The sequence below is a fragment of the Passer domesticus genome, chromosome 4 (genome assembly GCF_036417665.1).
Source record: "Passer domesticus isolate bPasDom1 chromosome 4, bPasDom1.hap1, whole genome shotgun sequence".
Lineage (NCBI taxonomy): Eukaryota > Metazoa > Chordata > Aves > Passeriformes > Passeridae > Passer > Passer domesticus.
Window position 1 is genome coordinate 51,749,237 of NC_087477.1, and position 18,971 is coordinate 51,768,207.

General features: G+C 39.1%; 1 protein-coding gene across 6 annotated transcripts in view; it reads right to left on the reverse strand.

Moving 5' to 3' along the window:
- DCTD (dCMP deaminase) overlaps window positions 1–18,971 on the reverse strand; it is a 201,541-nt gene that overhangs the window by 9,497 nt on the left and 173,073 nt on the right. For 3 of the 6 annotated variants that reach the window (XM_064417824.1, XM_064417826.1, XM_064417825.1), the window contains exons 3-4: window positions 5,390–5,495; window positions 3,920–4,055 (exon numbers count right to left, since the gene is read on the reverse strand). In XM_064417824.1, the coding sequence (XP_064273894.1) occupies window positions 3,920–4,055; window positions 5,390–5,495 (242 nt within the window). Of the gene's footprint in view, window positions 1–3,919; window positions 4,056–5,389; window positions 5,496–8,075; window positions 8,114–8,418; window positions 8,442–9,355; window positions 9,778–18,971 lie in introns of those variants that run through there. The other 3 variants (XM_064417823.1, XM_064417828.1, XM_064417827.1) reach the window with 3 other exon arrangements.

Genomic DNA, 18,971 nt, shown 5'->3' on the forward strand with positions numbered 1-18,971 from the left:
GTATTTTAAATGAATGGTGAGAGGAAACTGAGCATCAACAAATCCTCAGATTTGTCTAAAAGAAACAGAGGGGACACTTTTGACTCTGAAAAACAGAATTTTGCCTAATTACTAAGAAGCTTCTGCACATAGCACTGAATACAATGCTTCAGAAAGAGCTTTTAATAACATCTTAGTAAAATTGGAAAAGAATTAGAGAAATCTTCCATTTCTCTCATGTGCACAGACACATCCCTGCTGCTGTTACTGACTGGCAGCCTGGAGCCACTTCCAACATAACAACGACACCTTGATTTTGTGCTGCCAAAAATGGCACCCTGCAAAATACTCTGTGCTTTCTGATATAACAAGGCTATACTGTTCAAATATACACCACAACTAGAAGGAAGAGCCTCCATCCACTTCAAGAGTCTCATAAGGAATGCACAGTACCACGTGCACCTGTAATATCCAAATGCCTTGCAAATGTTTCCATCCTCCAAGGAAAGGTGAACAGCAGCTACCACAGTTTGGTGCCTTCTTGCAGGAGCAGCTCAGGTTAGACTTGGATTTCTTAATCAAGTACAACACTGCCCCTAACAGTGAGTTGAGCAGAACCCACGCTTGAGATAGATACATGCAGTATAGTGCAGCAGACACAGGTAACCCAGACAGTGGTGAATTTCAAACCAACAAGTTTCAAGATACAGCAAAATTCAAGAGTGACAGGACTTGTTAAACCTCACAACAGAAGTTCAAAAGGTAACTGTTATCAGTAAGTGCACAGGGAAGGAGAAAGGGTTAACCACAGTGAATAAGACAAGCTAAAAGAGCATTGCTGGCACATGCAAGAATCTAAAAACTAACCACAGATAATTTAGGGTGGAAATTGGAAGATTTTTAGCCATGAAACAGTAAATCTGATCAGAGCTGTAGGGTCAATGCAGCTCAATAAATTTGAGCTCAATAAATTTGTTACAGGATCACCTAAGACCCTTCTGCAAAGATTGCCTCTGGGTCCAATCCCCTACTATGTCATGGTGCTAAACACAGACAGGGCCAGGGACTGACCCCTGGTCCTGAGGCCAACTGGCACAGACTGGCTCGTGCTCATCTTAGGGCTCCATCAGCAACACACTGCCCTCAGGCCTTGGTTTCCTCAAGCTCCAGAGTCCTTACAAAATAACTGTGTGTGACACCACACAGTTATTTTGTAAGTCTCAGTTCAAAGTGCATCAAGAAGTGAGAAGACTTTTATGCAGCCCACCAGAGAGGGATTTTCAGAGCATGAAACAGAGTATGTGTTGCATATCTGCCAGTATGCCTGAGGGAAGGAGGAGGGTTAAGCATACCATCTCAGCAGGCTTTGCATTATAAGCCTACACCTGATGCCTGTTTTCTTTGCAGTCTTTTTTCCACCCTGCCCTCCAGAACACCACTGGAAGAGCCACACTGAAGCTTTGTTCTGGAGAAAGCTGGCAAGAGTGGTGCAAAACACGGGAAGCGAGCTAAGCGTTTATGGCTAACCCACAAGAGTACCCAAGACCAGTGGTCAGCACTCACATCCAGCCCCAGACCTTTTCTGCAGCACTGCTGATGCATGAAGTAGCTCCAGAAGACACCTTCCAACTTAGTGGGGTGGTACATGCACAATTACCATCAGCTTCATCTAATAAGCTACACTGCAGTGATGAAAGTGCCACCATTCCCATGGTCAGCTAATGGAGCTCACAGAAGATTGTACTGTCTCTGAATAAGCCAGTCAGGAAAATGCAAGGATAAAAAGTTCAATTTACACAAATGCTGTGATGATTAGCAAAAGGAGAAAGGAAAAATGACAGTTTAATGAGATTTTAGCAGCATTTCTGTGTGTCTCTGCATCTACCAGAATTTTTTTAAGCAGAATACTTTTTTTTATATATATACTTGTCTGGTCTGTCAACTGTGCTATCAAGATTAATAAGAAATTGCTAGAGTTTAAATGATCTGTGAATTACAAAATAGGTTGTTTATTCATCACAGCAGACACTTTGTGTTACAAAGTTGTGATTTTTTTAATGAGGTGAAGACTAAGATAATAGGGGGAAGGGTAGTAGTTACACCAACTCCTGGAAATCAGCTCAGCACTCCAAGCTGTTACTAGTTAGCTCATTTTTTAAACATCACACACTGCACATCTTCTGCAGTCAGAGTTAACAAAAAGAAAAAATTTCTCACATCATCTTGTACAAAGATTTCCCACAGTACTTTTAGTTTAAACTGGTCAGCCCAGATTTGAGTGCCTGGAACATGCTCCAATGCCAGAGACCACCCATACTCTTTAGCTCAGAACTGAGACCTTACGGCAGCATAAAAATTCAACCAAAATCAATATTCTGTTTTCAGTGCTTTATATTTAATCAATGGGCTAACACTTGTTTCCTCACCCTATAAATAAAGGGCAGGCATGCTAAGTTGTACCATTATGGTCACAGCACTATATGTCAAACCAGTGGTTCAGAGAAGACTTCAAATTTGGCCCTATATTGGGAATACACCTGTTACAAAAAATAATATGAAATGGTCTTGAGCTTAAGAGTTACCATTAGAGGTTTTATAATAAATTGGTGAAGTGAACAAGGACAAAGTACTAGGGTTTTAAGAAGTCAAAAATATCAAACTGATTAATTATGTGCTGAGCCACTGCATATCATCTTTCACCTCAATGCTATAGAAAACCAGAAAATGGTTTTTAGAAAGAGCTCTGAGTGAGCTCAGGCTATGTCAAAACTCATGCAAGTTTAATTTCTCTATCACACCAATTGTTAAAGTTACAAGTAAGAAACAGTAATAGTAGGCAGAGATAAATACTGGTCACTGGAAAAGAGTATTTCTCTGCAAAAGGTGAACTCCTGTGCTGACTTTCCCCCATCCACACAGGGAGAAAGAAAATTTCCCAAGACTGTGGTTCTCTCTTTTGTGTTTCTCTGCCCTGCCATTCCTGAGCTCAGGAGAGGCTGAGAGGCAGCATAGGATGTAGAAGCTCCTGGTTTTTCTGTGCCTGTGGCTTCTGCTGCATTGGTGTCACACACAGACATGCAGCAGGAGCTGGAGTGGGTGCAGAAAGACCAAAGGGGACTTAAGGAAGCATGGGGAGAGACTGTATGGTCTCTTAGCAGTCCTAACCAAGGTCTCTTCCCCACACTGCAGGCCACATGGCAGCCCAGTCTCCTTGGTTCCTGCAAACCACACCTGATCCAGAACAGTCAGCCCTGCTGACAGGTCAACCCAATTTCACAGAGGACCCTTTAAATAACACTTACAGAAGGACAAACTATGCCTGCTTCAAAGACAAAGGCTTTAAGATCCAAAGCAGCACTCCACTACATTTACCATGAAACATCCTTGCTCTTCACTCCTTTTGTCCATCAATAAGTGGGAATCAAATCAGAGGCTGAAATAAACAATGAAAGCCACCTCACCCACAGAAAGGTAGACCCATGGCACACAGACTTCAAGTCAAATATTCAGCTTCTTCATAGTATGTTCAGCCTATCCCATCAACACCTGAAATGGAAATTTCCCACAAGTACTGGAGTTTATAATTTTAATACCTGTATTTTATACTCCATTACTTGTTTTGCATATACACACAGTGTAATTTCTGTGGAGACAAACACACAGAAGCAGCAATTACCTGCATGCACTGCAGCTGTGTGCTAATGAGAAGCTTCATATTTACAGGCTTTCACTATCCAGACCAAGATGGCTAATATTTATGAACCTATTTCACCAGGAAGTCAGTCCTTTAAATAGACTGTGATTTTTATCCTGGTGCACCACATATCAGTACATTAATGATATTAAGTGAGTGGAAGAAAAACTGATCGATACTTTACCAGCTGAACTTTCACAGATACAGACACCACCAGTCTAACCTGTCAACCACAAGAAGCCTTACCATAAGGATATTTTGTGTCTAGTCTATTTTCTCCTGTTCTTGTCCAGGGCAGTACATCATCACTGCAACCATTAGGCATCCCATTGTATCCAATTCCAACAATCTTGTTTTCTGAATTTACAATGCAGGCACCAACCTAAATAAAATCAGATTTATATAGTACCAAAAGCATGCAAAACAATGTGTCAATAAGAAGATGAGACATGAATAGTCAGTCCTACGATTTTCATTTAAGAGATACAAGCTTCACTTAATATATTAAGTCACACTATCTAGTGAGCAGGGCTACAACTGTACCTAACTGGTGGGGCTTTGAAATAAGTCAGGGCAGATGTAACTCTGCTACCCCTTTGGTCATGCTGTTCCCATTCCAGCCTGCCAGCACTGTTCCTTGTCTGCTTATGAAATAACCTAGTTCAGGGAGCAGAAACAGCACTGAATGAACCCCAGTAAACACGTAAGTTCAGCTCCGCAAACTAGCTTTCCCAGCAGCAGTATGAGCAACATGAGCAGAAGAAAAGTTATGAAAGATGTAACAGAAATACAAGTGCTGGCTTACGCAGGCCTCACAAGCCTTTGTGGCTTGTTGCAAACATGCACTAAAATTCCAAACCTTTTAACTTTCACCCTTTATTGCTTCAACCTAATTGTACAAAGGGACTCTTCTTAAAGAATGTGTCCCATTTTTTTAATTTTCTGCCCATATTATTTGTTGAAATTGCAATAGCACTGATTTTAATTCACACAACGTGCTTGTCAGCCGGCCCTTGGGTAACAAAACCTTAGCCCCAAGTGAACAACCTTCAGAGAGCTAAGTGCCAAAATGGACAGAAGGAAGTGAACAGATTGCTTTTCTGCAATTTGCTTCCTGATTTTTTTCACACAAAGGAAGTCTAACAGGATGACTACATCCTGCAGAATATCATGTTTCAGAACCTGTATCAATCACCTGAAATCACTATTGAACAATATTGAACAGAGGCACATGAAACATGTGAAAAATGGAAACAGACAGTGAAGCATTGGGAACAGGGGATCCTGAGGGAGGAACAAACTAGAAGAAAACTCCAGTCAACCCAATAACAAACAAATACTCTTACAAGTGAGGAAAAGAAACTTGTGAAATGTTGCATCTTAAAAAATTACAACCTAAAACTTCCAGCAGTTTTATCCTCCTCTAAAAGTGACTATAGTTGCTGGGAAAAGGAGACAAAATGCATGTGTTATTTTAACTTCTAGATGAAAAGATGATTTATAAAACTCCAAGCTACAAATGTACACAGAATTATATATAAGAGGTCAGGCCCAATAAGAGAATTTCTGTAACAGAAGGTGCTGACTATGTTAAAAACTGAACAGCTATACGCTGAAATAACTTTTATTAAGAAATTCCTGAAACTGCTATGTGTACATCTGATGTGATAGGCAATATAGATTAGGTTATCTTATTATTATATGTTGCCTTCTTACCTGAGAGCTTGGATCCTTACTTCTTTGTGCTGACAGAAAAGCTACTGCCATAAAATATTCAGGCCATTCCAAATAATCCTCTCTTTTTTTGCAGGATGCTTCAGTGCTGAAACAATATTTGATAGAAAAAAACAGCCATCAGCAAACACCACAGACCTAGAGTTACTACAAATTGCATTATTTTAATGTGCACAAGTTTAAAGTAACCAGGATCTGAACATGGCTAAGACCACACATTCACTAATATTTTGATAGCAAAACCATCAGTTTTAAGTGCTTTCCAGCAACATTTCCTTTCAAGGAAAAGGCATCAAGCAAGGTTGCAAATTTCATTTTTAGATAAGAAGGCTGAGATATTCACAGCACTAAGCAATTCAAAGACAGAGCAATTTATCCTTTACAGATAACACCTTGTATATTTCTAAGGTTCAGGTATATCATGTACTGCCATTCTTCTCAGCCAAACAACATAATATTTTTTATGATGACTGTGATAACTGCCAACCTCTAATCTAAGTTACTTTCTACTTTTGCCTACAACAAGTGCTCAGTAGCTTCCTATTTGGTAACTTCTTCTGCAGGCATTAATTTCTGACCATACAGTTATCACTGTCAGTTTACCTCTTGTTACAACATTTACCACCAAAGATATGACGCCATTCCAACAGCTCCCTTCCTCTAATTTTCTCTTGAGAGAAAATGAAGCCTTCTGAAAACTGACAGGAGGTGGGTTCAAGAACTTTTCCTTTAGATATAATATATAGAAGTACCACAAAAGGTTGCTTCTTTCCCTGCCCTGAAGGGTAGATTTGGGGAAAGGAGGAAGGAAAAAAGGGCGACACATCATTTTCTCTTGCCTGCTTATGGGTGAAAGCCTGCTCAGACAGTGTAAGACACAACAGGGGAATTTCTGTGCTTTTCAGCTCAAAGAAAAGAAAGGCAGACATCTCTCTCTCCACACATACATTTAAGCTTTGAAAATTTCAAACAAAAGATCAAATTGAAAGAAATTTCCCCCAAACTCCGTCATCTATCATTGCTACAACCTGAAAACCAAACCAATGGAACATCTCAAATACAGTGATTAGCCTATCAAAATACAAGGGACACAGCACTTTTCTTCTTGGGCTCCTCTTCCCAAAAACTACAGGTTAAGACCAAGATACCCTTCTTGTGATGTACAGCCTTGCAGAGAAATACATCACAGGTAACTGCAAGCAGCAAGACATCTCCTAGCAACACTAGTACTGGCACTTTCAGAAGATAAACACTGGAAGGCAAGTGTTGAGTTAATCATTATTTTTATAACTAAAACCATGTATTAGATGCTTGCAGTTAGCTTGTCATAAAGAGGTTACACTCTTTGAGTGAAAACAATGCACAAAACTGTACTTTAGAAACCTACAATGTGCTATTTACCAAAGATAAATTGCTAGTTTTGAATAGTCTGTATGTGGCACATTACAAGTTAGCAATTTTGGCTTGTTCTTGGAATGAATGAGGATCACCTTTAAGGTTACCATCTCCAAGTAAGGAGGGAAGAGCACACACTCTTGATGTAACCCACACACCTCTCTCACATTTTGACAACACTGCAAATAGCGCCCAGAACTGTCAATTGTCAAAGCAAATACATAAATCAAGTATGTGATTCTAAAAATGCCCAGATTGATTTGAATCACTGTAACTAAAGGGTTGGGCTATATCCTACCAAGAAGGAAAAGTGCTCAGAGAAAGAAGAGATTAAAGACATACCCTAACACCACTCTGTGCCAAACTGAACTTTGACAGGTTAACTAAAACATCAAGAAAATGTTTCAGCTATATGATTATTTAAAATACCTCCAAAAAACGGATTTACAAAATCTAAACCACAACTGGACTTTCAACGATCGCTTCTGGCTAAGTGACATTCACAGTGATGTCTTTGGAGAGGGATAAAACACAATGCAGAACTACACAGAATAAAACCTTCTGGGAAAAGGGCCCCAGTAAGAGAGTAGTACTCTGAACTAAGAGGTCGTGAGATCTCCTTTTGTTAAACTATTCCCTAGCAACTCTACTTATTCAAAACATAACAAAAGCTAGTATTTACTTTTCTAATAAATACAGAACTGCATGTAAGTGGAGGTCCCTCAGAGCACCAACTTCACAGGGAGAAGAGCATATCTAAAAAATAAGCAGAAGTCTTACATCAAAGAGAACATAAAAACCCCCCAAAGCCCTCACTCAATTACTTCTACTTAACATCAGCGTGTTTGGCAAGACAATTCCCTCAACTCAGTGCACAAGAACTCAAGAGTGTGAAATGGGTATAAACCACTTAATTTCTGATTGAGCAGAAGCCAAGGCCTTGGCTAGCAGTCAAGCACACACATGAAAATTAGTTCATGGGTTTGGGGCAGCTGATAATCTTCTTTATGCTCATTTGCAAGTTCTAGAATTGCATGAATGAAAGCTACTCTAGAAAATACTATAGCTAGCTGTAAAACAGGCAATCAAGGCTTACCCTTAGGACAATGCATAAGAATTTCTGAACAAAAATAACAGAAAGTGAAAGCTATGAACAATAGGGGGAAACAAAAACCTAAATTTTAGAATAATTAGTAGTCTTTAGAAAATTTTGTAAAGGTTATTTCAAGGGAAAATAGAGAAAAAGATTCTATAGCTAGAGAACACTGCCTCCCTTTTCACTTCTTTTTCATCCATCTAGGCTTCAAGTAAGCTGTGACACCATCTGAAAAAGGAACAAATGTCATTCAGCTACTTAAAAAAATGGTCTAGCATAACGAAAATTTCTTTTGAGAATACTACAAGAGAATTTATAGTCTCAAATTTTTTCATACGACAATTATGACAACAATATAGTACAGCTGGAGGAATGGGGGGGTATCAGATCAACCCCCCCTTTTTAAAATTTTTTCCTCTGCTTCCTTATCTTTGATGTCATGTGCATTATGCTACAACTCTATTCAAGCAGTATTATTCCCCAGTATCACGTATACTACTGAAGACCAACTTATCAATACCTTGGCATTGAAATCACAGGTAAAAGATGAAGTGTGTATTAAAAATAAGTAAACATCTTCAGCTAAGCTCTTGCTCCCCAAAACAGAATACAGGGTCTTGATGACCTTTAATTCAAGCTTCTTCTTTAAATCTCCTATTTTATGATCATTACTAGATTAAATGAATGGGGGATTTCCTTTACTTGAGGCTTCTCATTTTTCCCCTCACAGAGGTACTGAGATAGGGTCATTACATATTGCTACTGGGAGTGAAGATTTTCAAAGAGAAAACTCAATCTTTCTTATAGAAAAACAATACTCAGTGCATTGCAAATTAATTATATTCACAATTTTCTTGGGAGATAACCCATCAAATCTGTAAAGATAAACACTGTGTATGAATACTGAGCCTCAATTAAGCAGTATAAGAACACTTCCCTTCACTGAACGCACTTCACTCTTACAGAGTCACTTCTGACTTTAATTAATTGCCTATTACTCACGCCGGTCCTCATTTCCGGAAATAATGAACACCAGACACCCTGCCTGCTCTTCTTCCCATCCCAGCCATTACGAGCCCCATGTAAAACAGCCATGCCCTCCCCACAGCGCCTTTAGGGGCTTCAGGAAACGCCTCCCCACGAGGACGCATTTCCCCCGGCCCGGGGGAGCCCCGGCTGCGCGGACCTTCCTCTCCGTCCTGCCTGGAGGATTCCAGCTTCCCTCCCTCCCGTCCCGGAGGATTCCAGCTTCCCTCCCTCCCGCCCTCAGAGCTGGGGTGGCCGCACCACCCGCGGCCGTCGGGCCCCGCCACCCGGGCTCCCCCCGCGGGCGGCCCGGCCCGGCCCGCTCGGAAGAAGTTTAATCAGCCGGGCGAGGGGAGCACGGCGGGACGGGGAGCCGCAGGATGGAGGGCGGGGAGAGCTCGGAGCCCCCCGCGGGCCCTGCACTCGCGTACCCGTTGTGCCGGGGGCCGCTCATCCTGGCGCGGCCACGCTGCTTTCGCCGCTCGGCGCCTCCGCGCGGGCGGGCGGGGCCGGGGGCGGGCCGCGGAGCCGAGCGGCACGGCGGGAGCCCGGCCCCGGGAGCCCGGCCCCGGGAGCCCGGCCCCGGGAGCCCGGCCCCGGGAGCCCGGCCCCGGGAGCCCGGCCCCGGGAGCCCGGCCCCGGGAGCCCGGCCCCGGGAGCCCGGCCCCGGGAGCCCGGCCCCGGGAGCCCGGCCCCGGGAGCCCGGCCCCGGGAGCCCGGCCCCGGGAGCCCGGCCCCGGGCTGCTGCGAGCCCCGCGACACCATAAACCACCCACGTGAATGCCTGCTCAGTTCTCTGACAGATGTTGCTTCTAATGTTATGCTCTGACATAAGCATGCGGGTTTTTGCCCTGCTCGTGCTCTTGAGATAAATTTTATTTATTAAAGCTTGGCATTACAATATTAAAACGTGTGGAAAAATTGGAGTTTTTATTTGTTCTCTGGATATAAAATTGATATGGAAATTGAGTTATGGTTTATTTATTATGGTTTATATACCTCCAGCTGCTGCTAGGTCGTAGAAGGATGCACAGGTAGCTGAACATATATACACATATTATATGTATGTATGTCCCATTACAGTGCAAAATAAGAGGTATGATAATAATTACTAAATGTTGGTATGGTGTGTTCCTGTTCCTTGTGTGAGAAGCTGCCTGCCTTGGCTGGCTGGCTGCCACGAGGGCATGCCTTTGCAGAAGCACTCAAATGGGAGCAAGGTACACATGTTCGCTCCACGGGGCTGCGAGGCATCAAGTGAAGACTGCCCAAAGCCAGCCGAACGTGACCAATTCCGTTCCCACTGGAGGCAGTGACAGGGGCAGTGAACTCAGTGATGGACAAAAGGAAAACACTTGCCTTTGAGAGCATCCCCAAGAGGGGTTTGTGTGTGCAAGCCGTGGGTTCGCACCGCATGTGAGCTGCACCGCTGATCTGAATGCGGTCAGCTGACATGGCTGAGAGAATGGTTTCCTGCAGCCTGGCCAAAAATCTGCCTCCTCATCCACGAGGATGCTTCAGGTTGGAAAACAGATCATTTTTGGGAAACTGGGTACACAGCATCTCAGAGCTGTCTTTATAATTCCCCCTTACTGACTATATGCCCAGCAAATTGCACTCACTACACCAACACGAGTGCAAGAAGATGGCTAATCCAAGGAACCTGCCATGCTCATGGCTGTACTTGAAGCTATGCCAAATCAGAGAGATCCTGCAGTGATCAACATGGAGGAGCATATTGCTAATACGTTTTCATATTAAGATTGCTGTATCAGTTAGCTTTTTTTTTTTAGACAACTGACAAACTATCAAATATGAAAATGTTACTTAATTTCACAGATATTCCTATTCAGTTGTAACCAGAAAACTTGGCAAAAGCAACCTGTTATACTTTAACTGACAAGTTTTCCAGCCCTCAGAGTGGGAAAAAATAGCTATTTCAGTTTGCAAGACTTCTACTGGCACAATTTCATATGGACAACAAATGTTCATGTATGGTTTGTTAATGAATGAAAAGGACTACTTAAATGCAAGAAAAAGAAAACTAATTTAATGAAAGTAGCATCCCTCAGGAAAGCATGGGCCTGAAGGTGAAATGAAAGTCCTGATGATGATTGATCATGAAGACAGTTAAAGAGCACTCAATTAATCTGGAGAAAAAAAAATAGCATAATTCAGTACAAAAAGTTCTTTACTGTCTGTGAATCTGTTTCTGCACTTTTGAAGTATGAATTAAAATTGTAGCACTACAATTATCCATGCCAAATTTGTTATTTTTCATAATTAGGATTCTGAGGATAAACTCATAACATCTACTAACTACTACTACTACTTATAATACAGCGGTGATATATGGCCTGAGGAGGAAAACTTCTCATGGAGTTCTAGTTAGTAGACTCCTGTAATGTGGCTAAGTGACACATCTTCTGGAAACCTTGCTATATTTTAATTTCCCCTAGCTTTTTTCAGAGAGTTATACTGAAAATGTCTCTTGTGGCCAAGTTCTCACTGTTCTTCTGACAATGCACTATTGTATCTGATGTAACAGCCTCTTTCTTTAAGCACACATGGGAAGAAGGGTACACCTGGACTAGGCAAGATTTAGGCCAGGATCCTGTGTTCTAAACACAGGGTTGTGCTGAGGGTAGAGAGCTTGACTTACTACAGGTGTGGGGCAAAATCATGCACCTGGCAGATTCCACAAGACTTCTTTGGTTGTTCCCTGCTTTGCAAAAGCAGGAGCCACCCTGGATCAGCTGTCTGAATCCTCCTCTCCATTAGCTATGAGAGCCAGAAGTTTATTTTCACCTTTCATCTGCCTCAGAAGCAGTCACATCTCTGTGACAGAACTAGAGGGCTCTAACTCAAAGCCCCTGTTAAGACAGGCATGCATTCAAATAGGCCAAATTTCTTTTAAATTTATGTCTGAACTCTAGTCCTGTCCTTGCACGTTCCTCTCTTGTTCCATAGAAGAAGGATGTGTGTTAAAAAGCTTCAAGTATCTCAGGTAATCTTTCATAAGTTATTTTTGTTTGTGTCTCATTTCCTAACACAGTCCCTAGTGTGGACTATCATGACTTTGCTGGATAGATGTCAATAAACAATCTGAGCTGATTACAAATACTTTAGATGCTCTTATTAACGAGAAGTGATACAAGTTTCAAAGACATGCTAAATATATAACCATCTGTCAAGCTGCTTATATTTTTAGCTTACTTCTTATGAAACATTCACATCTACCTTTTGTCAATTTTGACAAAAGCAAACTTAGTTGAGTTTGGGGAACCCCCAGTTTACAGAACCCCCCCCCTCCCCACTTTCTTGCTGCTTGCCAACAGACTCTTTTAACTTTGCTGGCAAGCAAGATCTCTCCCCAAATGTACCATATGTATAAGTTGTTGCTCAGAGAGTAATGTTTGCTATTTGGCAGAATATGGAGCACGCAATTTGGTAGTCCACCCTGAAATCAATCCCAAAACTAAAGGGAAAAGTAAAAAGAAATTGCTAATGAGCTGTTGTCTTTCTCTCTAATAGAATGAATTTTTCAGGAACTAATTACTAAGTTTGAAGAGAAAGACAAATAAATATGACAGTATGTCTTTATATCATTGTCTTATAGAGAAGAAACTCTTGGAGAGAATAATTTTCATAGCTAGAGAACATTATTTTTTAGGCAAGACTCACCTTCTAAATATTTTTCCAAATAGGAATTTCTACTTGAGTTAAACCTCTCCATCCATACTTGCTTAGAGTTTGAGTAGCACATAAAATACAAATGCAGCAGCTGGTGTATGCTGCAGTTCTGAATTTCTATACATAATCTAATAAAGAATATGAAGTTATGGCTTCCTCACTGCTCAAATAACATTTATTACAATGTCAAGCTTTGTACTATGAACAAAGTCCTATTTTGGAATCCCCTTGCTGGAAGACCTAAAGAGGGTTAGCTGCAGAAGCTTGTTAGCAAACCAGCCCATTAATAGACTGCAATAAACTGTTAGATTTTTATATTGTAGCATTTTCTGGAGGGAGCTTAAGTATGCCAGAATTACTATAGGATTTTTACCTTTAGCATATAATTCTTTATACTATGCTATTTTGGAACTACTTATTCATAAAGATGGTAAGAAATGCAACTTATGACCAGCCTTTGATTAAAACAAAATAGGATGATGATATAGTAATTATGGTGCTGATGGAAGCCTGTTGCAAATTCAGTATGTTCAAACTCAGGTGCCAAAATTCAGGACATTGAAATCTGTGCTTAGATGCCTACTTTTTTAACAGATTTAGAAGCAGTGAGTGCCAGAGATTCTTGTGCATGGTATCTGTCAGAATCAGTCAAGCCAATATTAAGGTATTTTTATGGTTTTTTTATGTCCTAATAGGAAATCATTACTCTTCTCTATTCTTAGACTTTGATGGCTTGTTTATTAGGTTACCTTTCCATAGCATCTGTTCCTCGAAAACTAGAGTATAGTGTTAGATTTAAGTTTCTTTCTGCCCAAGTGAGATACTATTTTGAGTATCACATTCTCAGTCTTCCAGAGAAAATTTTGCAAAATTCCCTAAATCCAGAATTTTTGCACTTTATTCTCTCTGGGGTCAGAAATGAGTATATAAATTATACTCTTTAAACAGTCTTCTGATCAATTTTTAAAAGAACACAATTTTTCATGTCACATAAAAATTTCATGGACATACGGTGATTTCCGAATTTTGACTGTTTTCTTGTTTTATTCGTACTTATGGTTCTAGTTATGGGTAAATATTGTCTTTGCAGTACCTTGATCACCTCGTTTTGTCTTTGGTATATTCTCCAGCTAGATTTGCTCTTTTTGTATGCTCTGTATTATTTGCTGATGTTTTCTCTGTTGTTTTTTTTTTTCACCTGATGTTTGTATCTATCTCTGACCAGTCTTCTAATTTTGAAACTCCTTTTCCATTCATACTAGCCCTTGCATGCAAATTCCCCTTTTTATACAATCTCATACAATTTCATACCAAATCCAAAACACAGAACTGTATCAGCTACTAAGAAAAAATGTGACTTCATCCCAGCTAAAACCAGGACAACAGAACACAAGTGCTAGAAAAATGGAAGATATTGCACATGATCTTTTTTCCCATCTCCATCCACAACTGGAAATCACAGATAATCTTGCTAAGTTGTCCTTTGGAAAGTAAACTGAGATACAAAATCTCAGACTGCAAGTCTTCTGGCAATCCTAGTGATTCCTTCCAAAACATGAATTACCTTCTTTGCCCACCCATACTAGTCTCAATCACAGATACTCCCTAGTTGGAAGTGAGAAATTAATTTCCTGCTTTCAGTATAAAATTTCACTTTTTTGGCATGCTGCTTCTGGACTCAGCAGCTGCCTACATACTTCACAGCTTTCTATTTTTTGTGTTACCTTCCCCTTATTTTTCAAGGCTATTTTTAATTTCTAAGAAGATTATCTTCTATTTCTGTTCCTTATGATTTGGCAAGATTTTCCTATGATGATGTAGTAGCTTTTCACACTGCATCCATGAATTATCCCCAAGTTCCCAAATCTCTTGCAGTGTATCAACTTGCAAAAACTCCAACTGGTAAATAACATTATCTGCAATCATTATACTGGATACATTTTGAAGACAGAAAGTTTTACTCTTCCATACAAATGATATTGAATACATGTATCCCTTCATATTTGGGCAAACTAGTTTGCTGTTAATAATATTTTCTTTTCTTCTCCTGATAAAAATTCCACTTACACTCTTTTTTAATTCAGTGGAACTTCTGTCCAACCTTCTTTTTGTTTAAGATAAGCTTTAGATTTTGGCTATGGACAATTTTCTATTTTTATGTATAATTTATAATTAAGATAAAGTCATTTATCTTAACTGTATCTTTAGATTTCATTATTACAGAGTGTTAACCTTCACATAAGAGCTGCTATACAGAATCATTTTCTTACATCTTTATATGGGATTTAGCACAGAAAGTTTTAAGTCAATGTGCTAAATCCATTCTGTGATAAGCAATGAATTACCCCTTCAGCTAACCTGTGGAGTGGGGTGGGGGGAAGACAATATCTTGGTATTCTCAGATACACTGGCTAATTAAACTGAGTTTAAAAAATTAAAATGAACTGTTGCACTCACTCTGAGTTTGTCCTGTGTCTCACCTCAGGACGCTGAAATCCTTTCAACCTACTTCCCTTTCCCATTGCCAATACACCCAATTCCCAAATTAGCATCAAACGCATTTTCTTTCCTCAGTGGTAGGATAACTGCTCTGTCCCCAGGACATAACATCAGGAGAACAGTGAGACACAAGGCACAGTGCCTTCATTTTGTAACATCCTGAGAGTTAGCTTGGCATCAGGGCAGAGGGAGCTCAGGTGCCACTGTCACATTATATGTGACTACTTTTCATCTCTTCTGCATTCTGGCTGTTTCCTAACCTCATTGAACTAATTACACAAGAGCAGCTAACAGCCACACTGCTCTGACTTATCAATAATGGAAAGTGAGCTGGAGCTGTCAGGAAATACATTTGACATCCTAACTTGGAAGAACAGGAACTCTATGCTCTCTCTGTAGATATGAGGGGAAATATAACCATTAGTAAACTTAATTTATTTCATAAGCAGAGTTGACAGCATGATTCCTTTTCAATATTTCCTGGCACTTTCCTATTATGAGATTCTGCTTTTAATTGTCTACATCAGACAAACATGATTTGTTCGGACTGAAATAGCCCAAGCTGAGCACTTGCTACTACTAAGATTATTTTTTTTATCTTTCAGTTTGTATCCATACTTTTTATACGATTGTAACTTTAAAATCATTATAAATAAAAACATATTCACGTTAAGAAGACATTGATTCAGATGGCAGACAGTATATAGTAAATGAGGAGTTTTAGCATGGAGGCACAGCAGCTCTGAGCTATACAAAAGAGACGATTAGGTAAAGAAGGCAAAGAGCAGGATGTGATTTTTGAAGTAGGGATCATTAAGGAATTCAAAAGTGGAGGGGCTATAGACTGTGGAAAGGGAAGACAGACATTAGTTAAGATTTATCCAATTCTTATTTCTCAGAATACAACAGAATGTTTTTAGGGTTCAAAGTACTGAAGAAAAACTGTCTTTTGAAGCCAGCCTTCACAGCAGCCTAGGGAGATAAAAAAATTAAATAACAGATGTGCTTTATTTTTTTCAAAACTGAAGTAGCAAAAGGGAACTGATATGCGATATTCCTCCTTTACAGAAAGTAAACTAAAAAACTCCCTGTTAGTTCTACAAAAACTTCAATAGGTTCTATAGGGACAGTAAGAAGGAAAACTCCAAATCACCCTGCTGGTATACATGTCCTCTGGGGTAAGCATTTTTCTGCAGAAGATGAATGTCCTAAACAGGCAAAATCAGGCCAAAAATCATAAGAATTTTATGAACTTTGTGAAAACTGGCTACTCTTGTTAGGACAACTTTTTAGAGTAAAAATGTTTTTTATGCCGTGTATGTTAAATTGACTTTAGTGGTCTTTTAAAGGATTGGGGAACAGAGATTCTTGTTGGAAGATATTCTACAGGTCAATTTCTTTATGCATTTTGTGTTAGAAAATTCTTCAGTGTTTTGAACACCACTTCAGCTGATTTGCAATACAAGAACCTGAAATTAGCACACTGGGATCAATATTGAGCAATATTTTGTCTCTGAAAGAAATTCACTCCGACAGAGAAGAGTAAGAGCAGTGTAAGGAAATGGAGACTCTGGCTAAAAAGCTGGATACAGAAATCTCCTACAAAGCAGTACAAATTAGTTGATGTCACCAGAGCAAGAAAACCATAGTGACAGAACAAAATGTTATCCAGGCTCCAGAATACTTTATTATCACCACCCTAGGTCAGTAAGCTTCACAAGCTATATCCATCAAATTTGATAGCAGTATATATACTCACAGCTGAAGCTAGAAGGTGCAGTGCTTTAATGTACTAACGATGTACATTAAGACACCTGGGTTCAAAGTCAGTTTATGACAGGAACAAAATGAGTATGTTGGTCTCAGCCTGCACTCTAGTGGACAATTGCACATAAACCCAATCCTGAGAAGAATCCCAAGAATTACATTTGTTGGCCAAAACATAAGTTGAAATTCATATTCTTGGTACATTATTAAAACCAGAATATTTTTCTATTCTGTGCTATTCTGAAACACTGCAAGATGAGGCATTTCAATCAGCATGTCTTTATTACTGTGTTCAGTATACTTGTTAGCAGGATTTGAAAGAACACAACAGAAGGTGAAACACTACAATGGAAGGCAGCAAAGGCAATAAGATGCTTCCATGTTAGGGGGAAAATGGAGATATGAGGACATATTGCCATAGCAGACATATGTAATGTTTATGAGTACGCAAAATATTTATCTTTATTTACCTTTTTTATAATAACGAACACTGGAAAACAAAAAAAAAAAAATTGACACACATAACAATGATAAAAAATATTCTCTTGATACATAATTAGCCAGTAAACTCACGTATGAAAGGCATCTTAGAGGCAAGACCTAAACAGAACTTATAAAAAATTATGCTGTTACATGAAGCAAGGTAAGAGTATTAAAGGGACTCAATACTAATATGAGGCACTCAAGCTCTCACAATTCAAGATATAAAACAAATTGTCTTAAGCATGGGCAGAAAGTATACCCACAGATGTTTTATTTCTTTAGTGTATTCCATACAAAGTTTGTACATATTTCAGTGGGCAGCCAGTAGAATGCTGGAGTCTCAGATTTGTGTAGTCTGTGCTATTTCCTATTTGAAGAAATTAGCTGCAAATGGTTGTCTGGAACTCTAACCCCACTTGAGGTTATTGCCCTTTATATTATTTAACTTCTTATCAGTGAAGTGAACAATATTGATACCCAAGCATTTACAATTACAGTCATATGTCAACTACAGAGGTAATGTAAAAAGAATTATTGAGTTATCCTGTCTTTTCAAAATTTTATTAAAATATAAAAAAAGGTTCATTATCACTACCTTAAAATTGACCATTACATATTATATATATTAGATTAACATAAATATATATGTTAACACAGTTTTTTACAGTCTTGTGATCTGTCCTAGTCCAAGCTGACCTTTCCCTCATTTTTCATCATGTCATCTACCGCATTCATTTTCTGGAGTGTTTGAACACTACAAGTCTACATTTAAAGATCAAGATAAATTGAAAATTCATTTTTTTAATACAAATAATATTCACCTTATGGTGTGGCTACTGTTTAGTATGTCTGGAATGTTATATTTATAGATTTTTCATAATTAAAGAGGAGTCTTTGTCAGTCTTTTAATGACAGAGCAGTCTCTCTGACACTATTCTGATTCCAAATTTAGAAAGTCATCAATTTTTGTAAAAAAAAATTGTCTTAAATTTTGTGAAGAAAAGTACCTCCAGATAAACTTTAAAGTGCAATTTATGAAATATTAATTTCCTATGTCCCCTCAGTTACTATTATACCATTTGTTTATCAAAACCCTTTCTTTGATGTTGCTTTCATAATTACTACTTCTGATTATTTTATTCCCGTTCTTCTGATAGTTCATAGTTTTCCAAAAGGTTGAGTCAATAAATGTTAGTGTGAAAATATGAATAATCATTTACAAAGCCCCCACATTTTTTTCTAGATTTTTTTAGCCAAAAAGTGAACTACTTTTAACTACTTTTTAAAAGTGAACTAAATGAATCTGAAAGCTTCTAAAATCACAAAGCAAACAAAGAAATTTTAATCTCTTGTGGAAAGGAGCTGAACTCATAAATTCTGCTTATGCAAAGACAACAATATGCTTCTATGAGTAAAATCTTGTTCCAAAACTATGTTTTAATGGAATAGCTTTACAAGAATAATTTCTTTGAAGATAAAAAAATAATTAGAAATGTTAAATAGGACCCAAATTTGTCAAGCGTAACACAGAGGAATGAAACAGCTAATGCTCATATAACTTCAAAAGAATTTGAATTATGCACTTAAATTCAGACTTGTGGCATG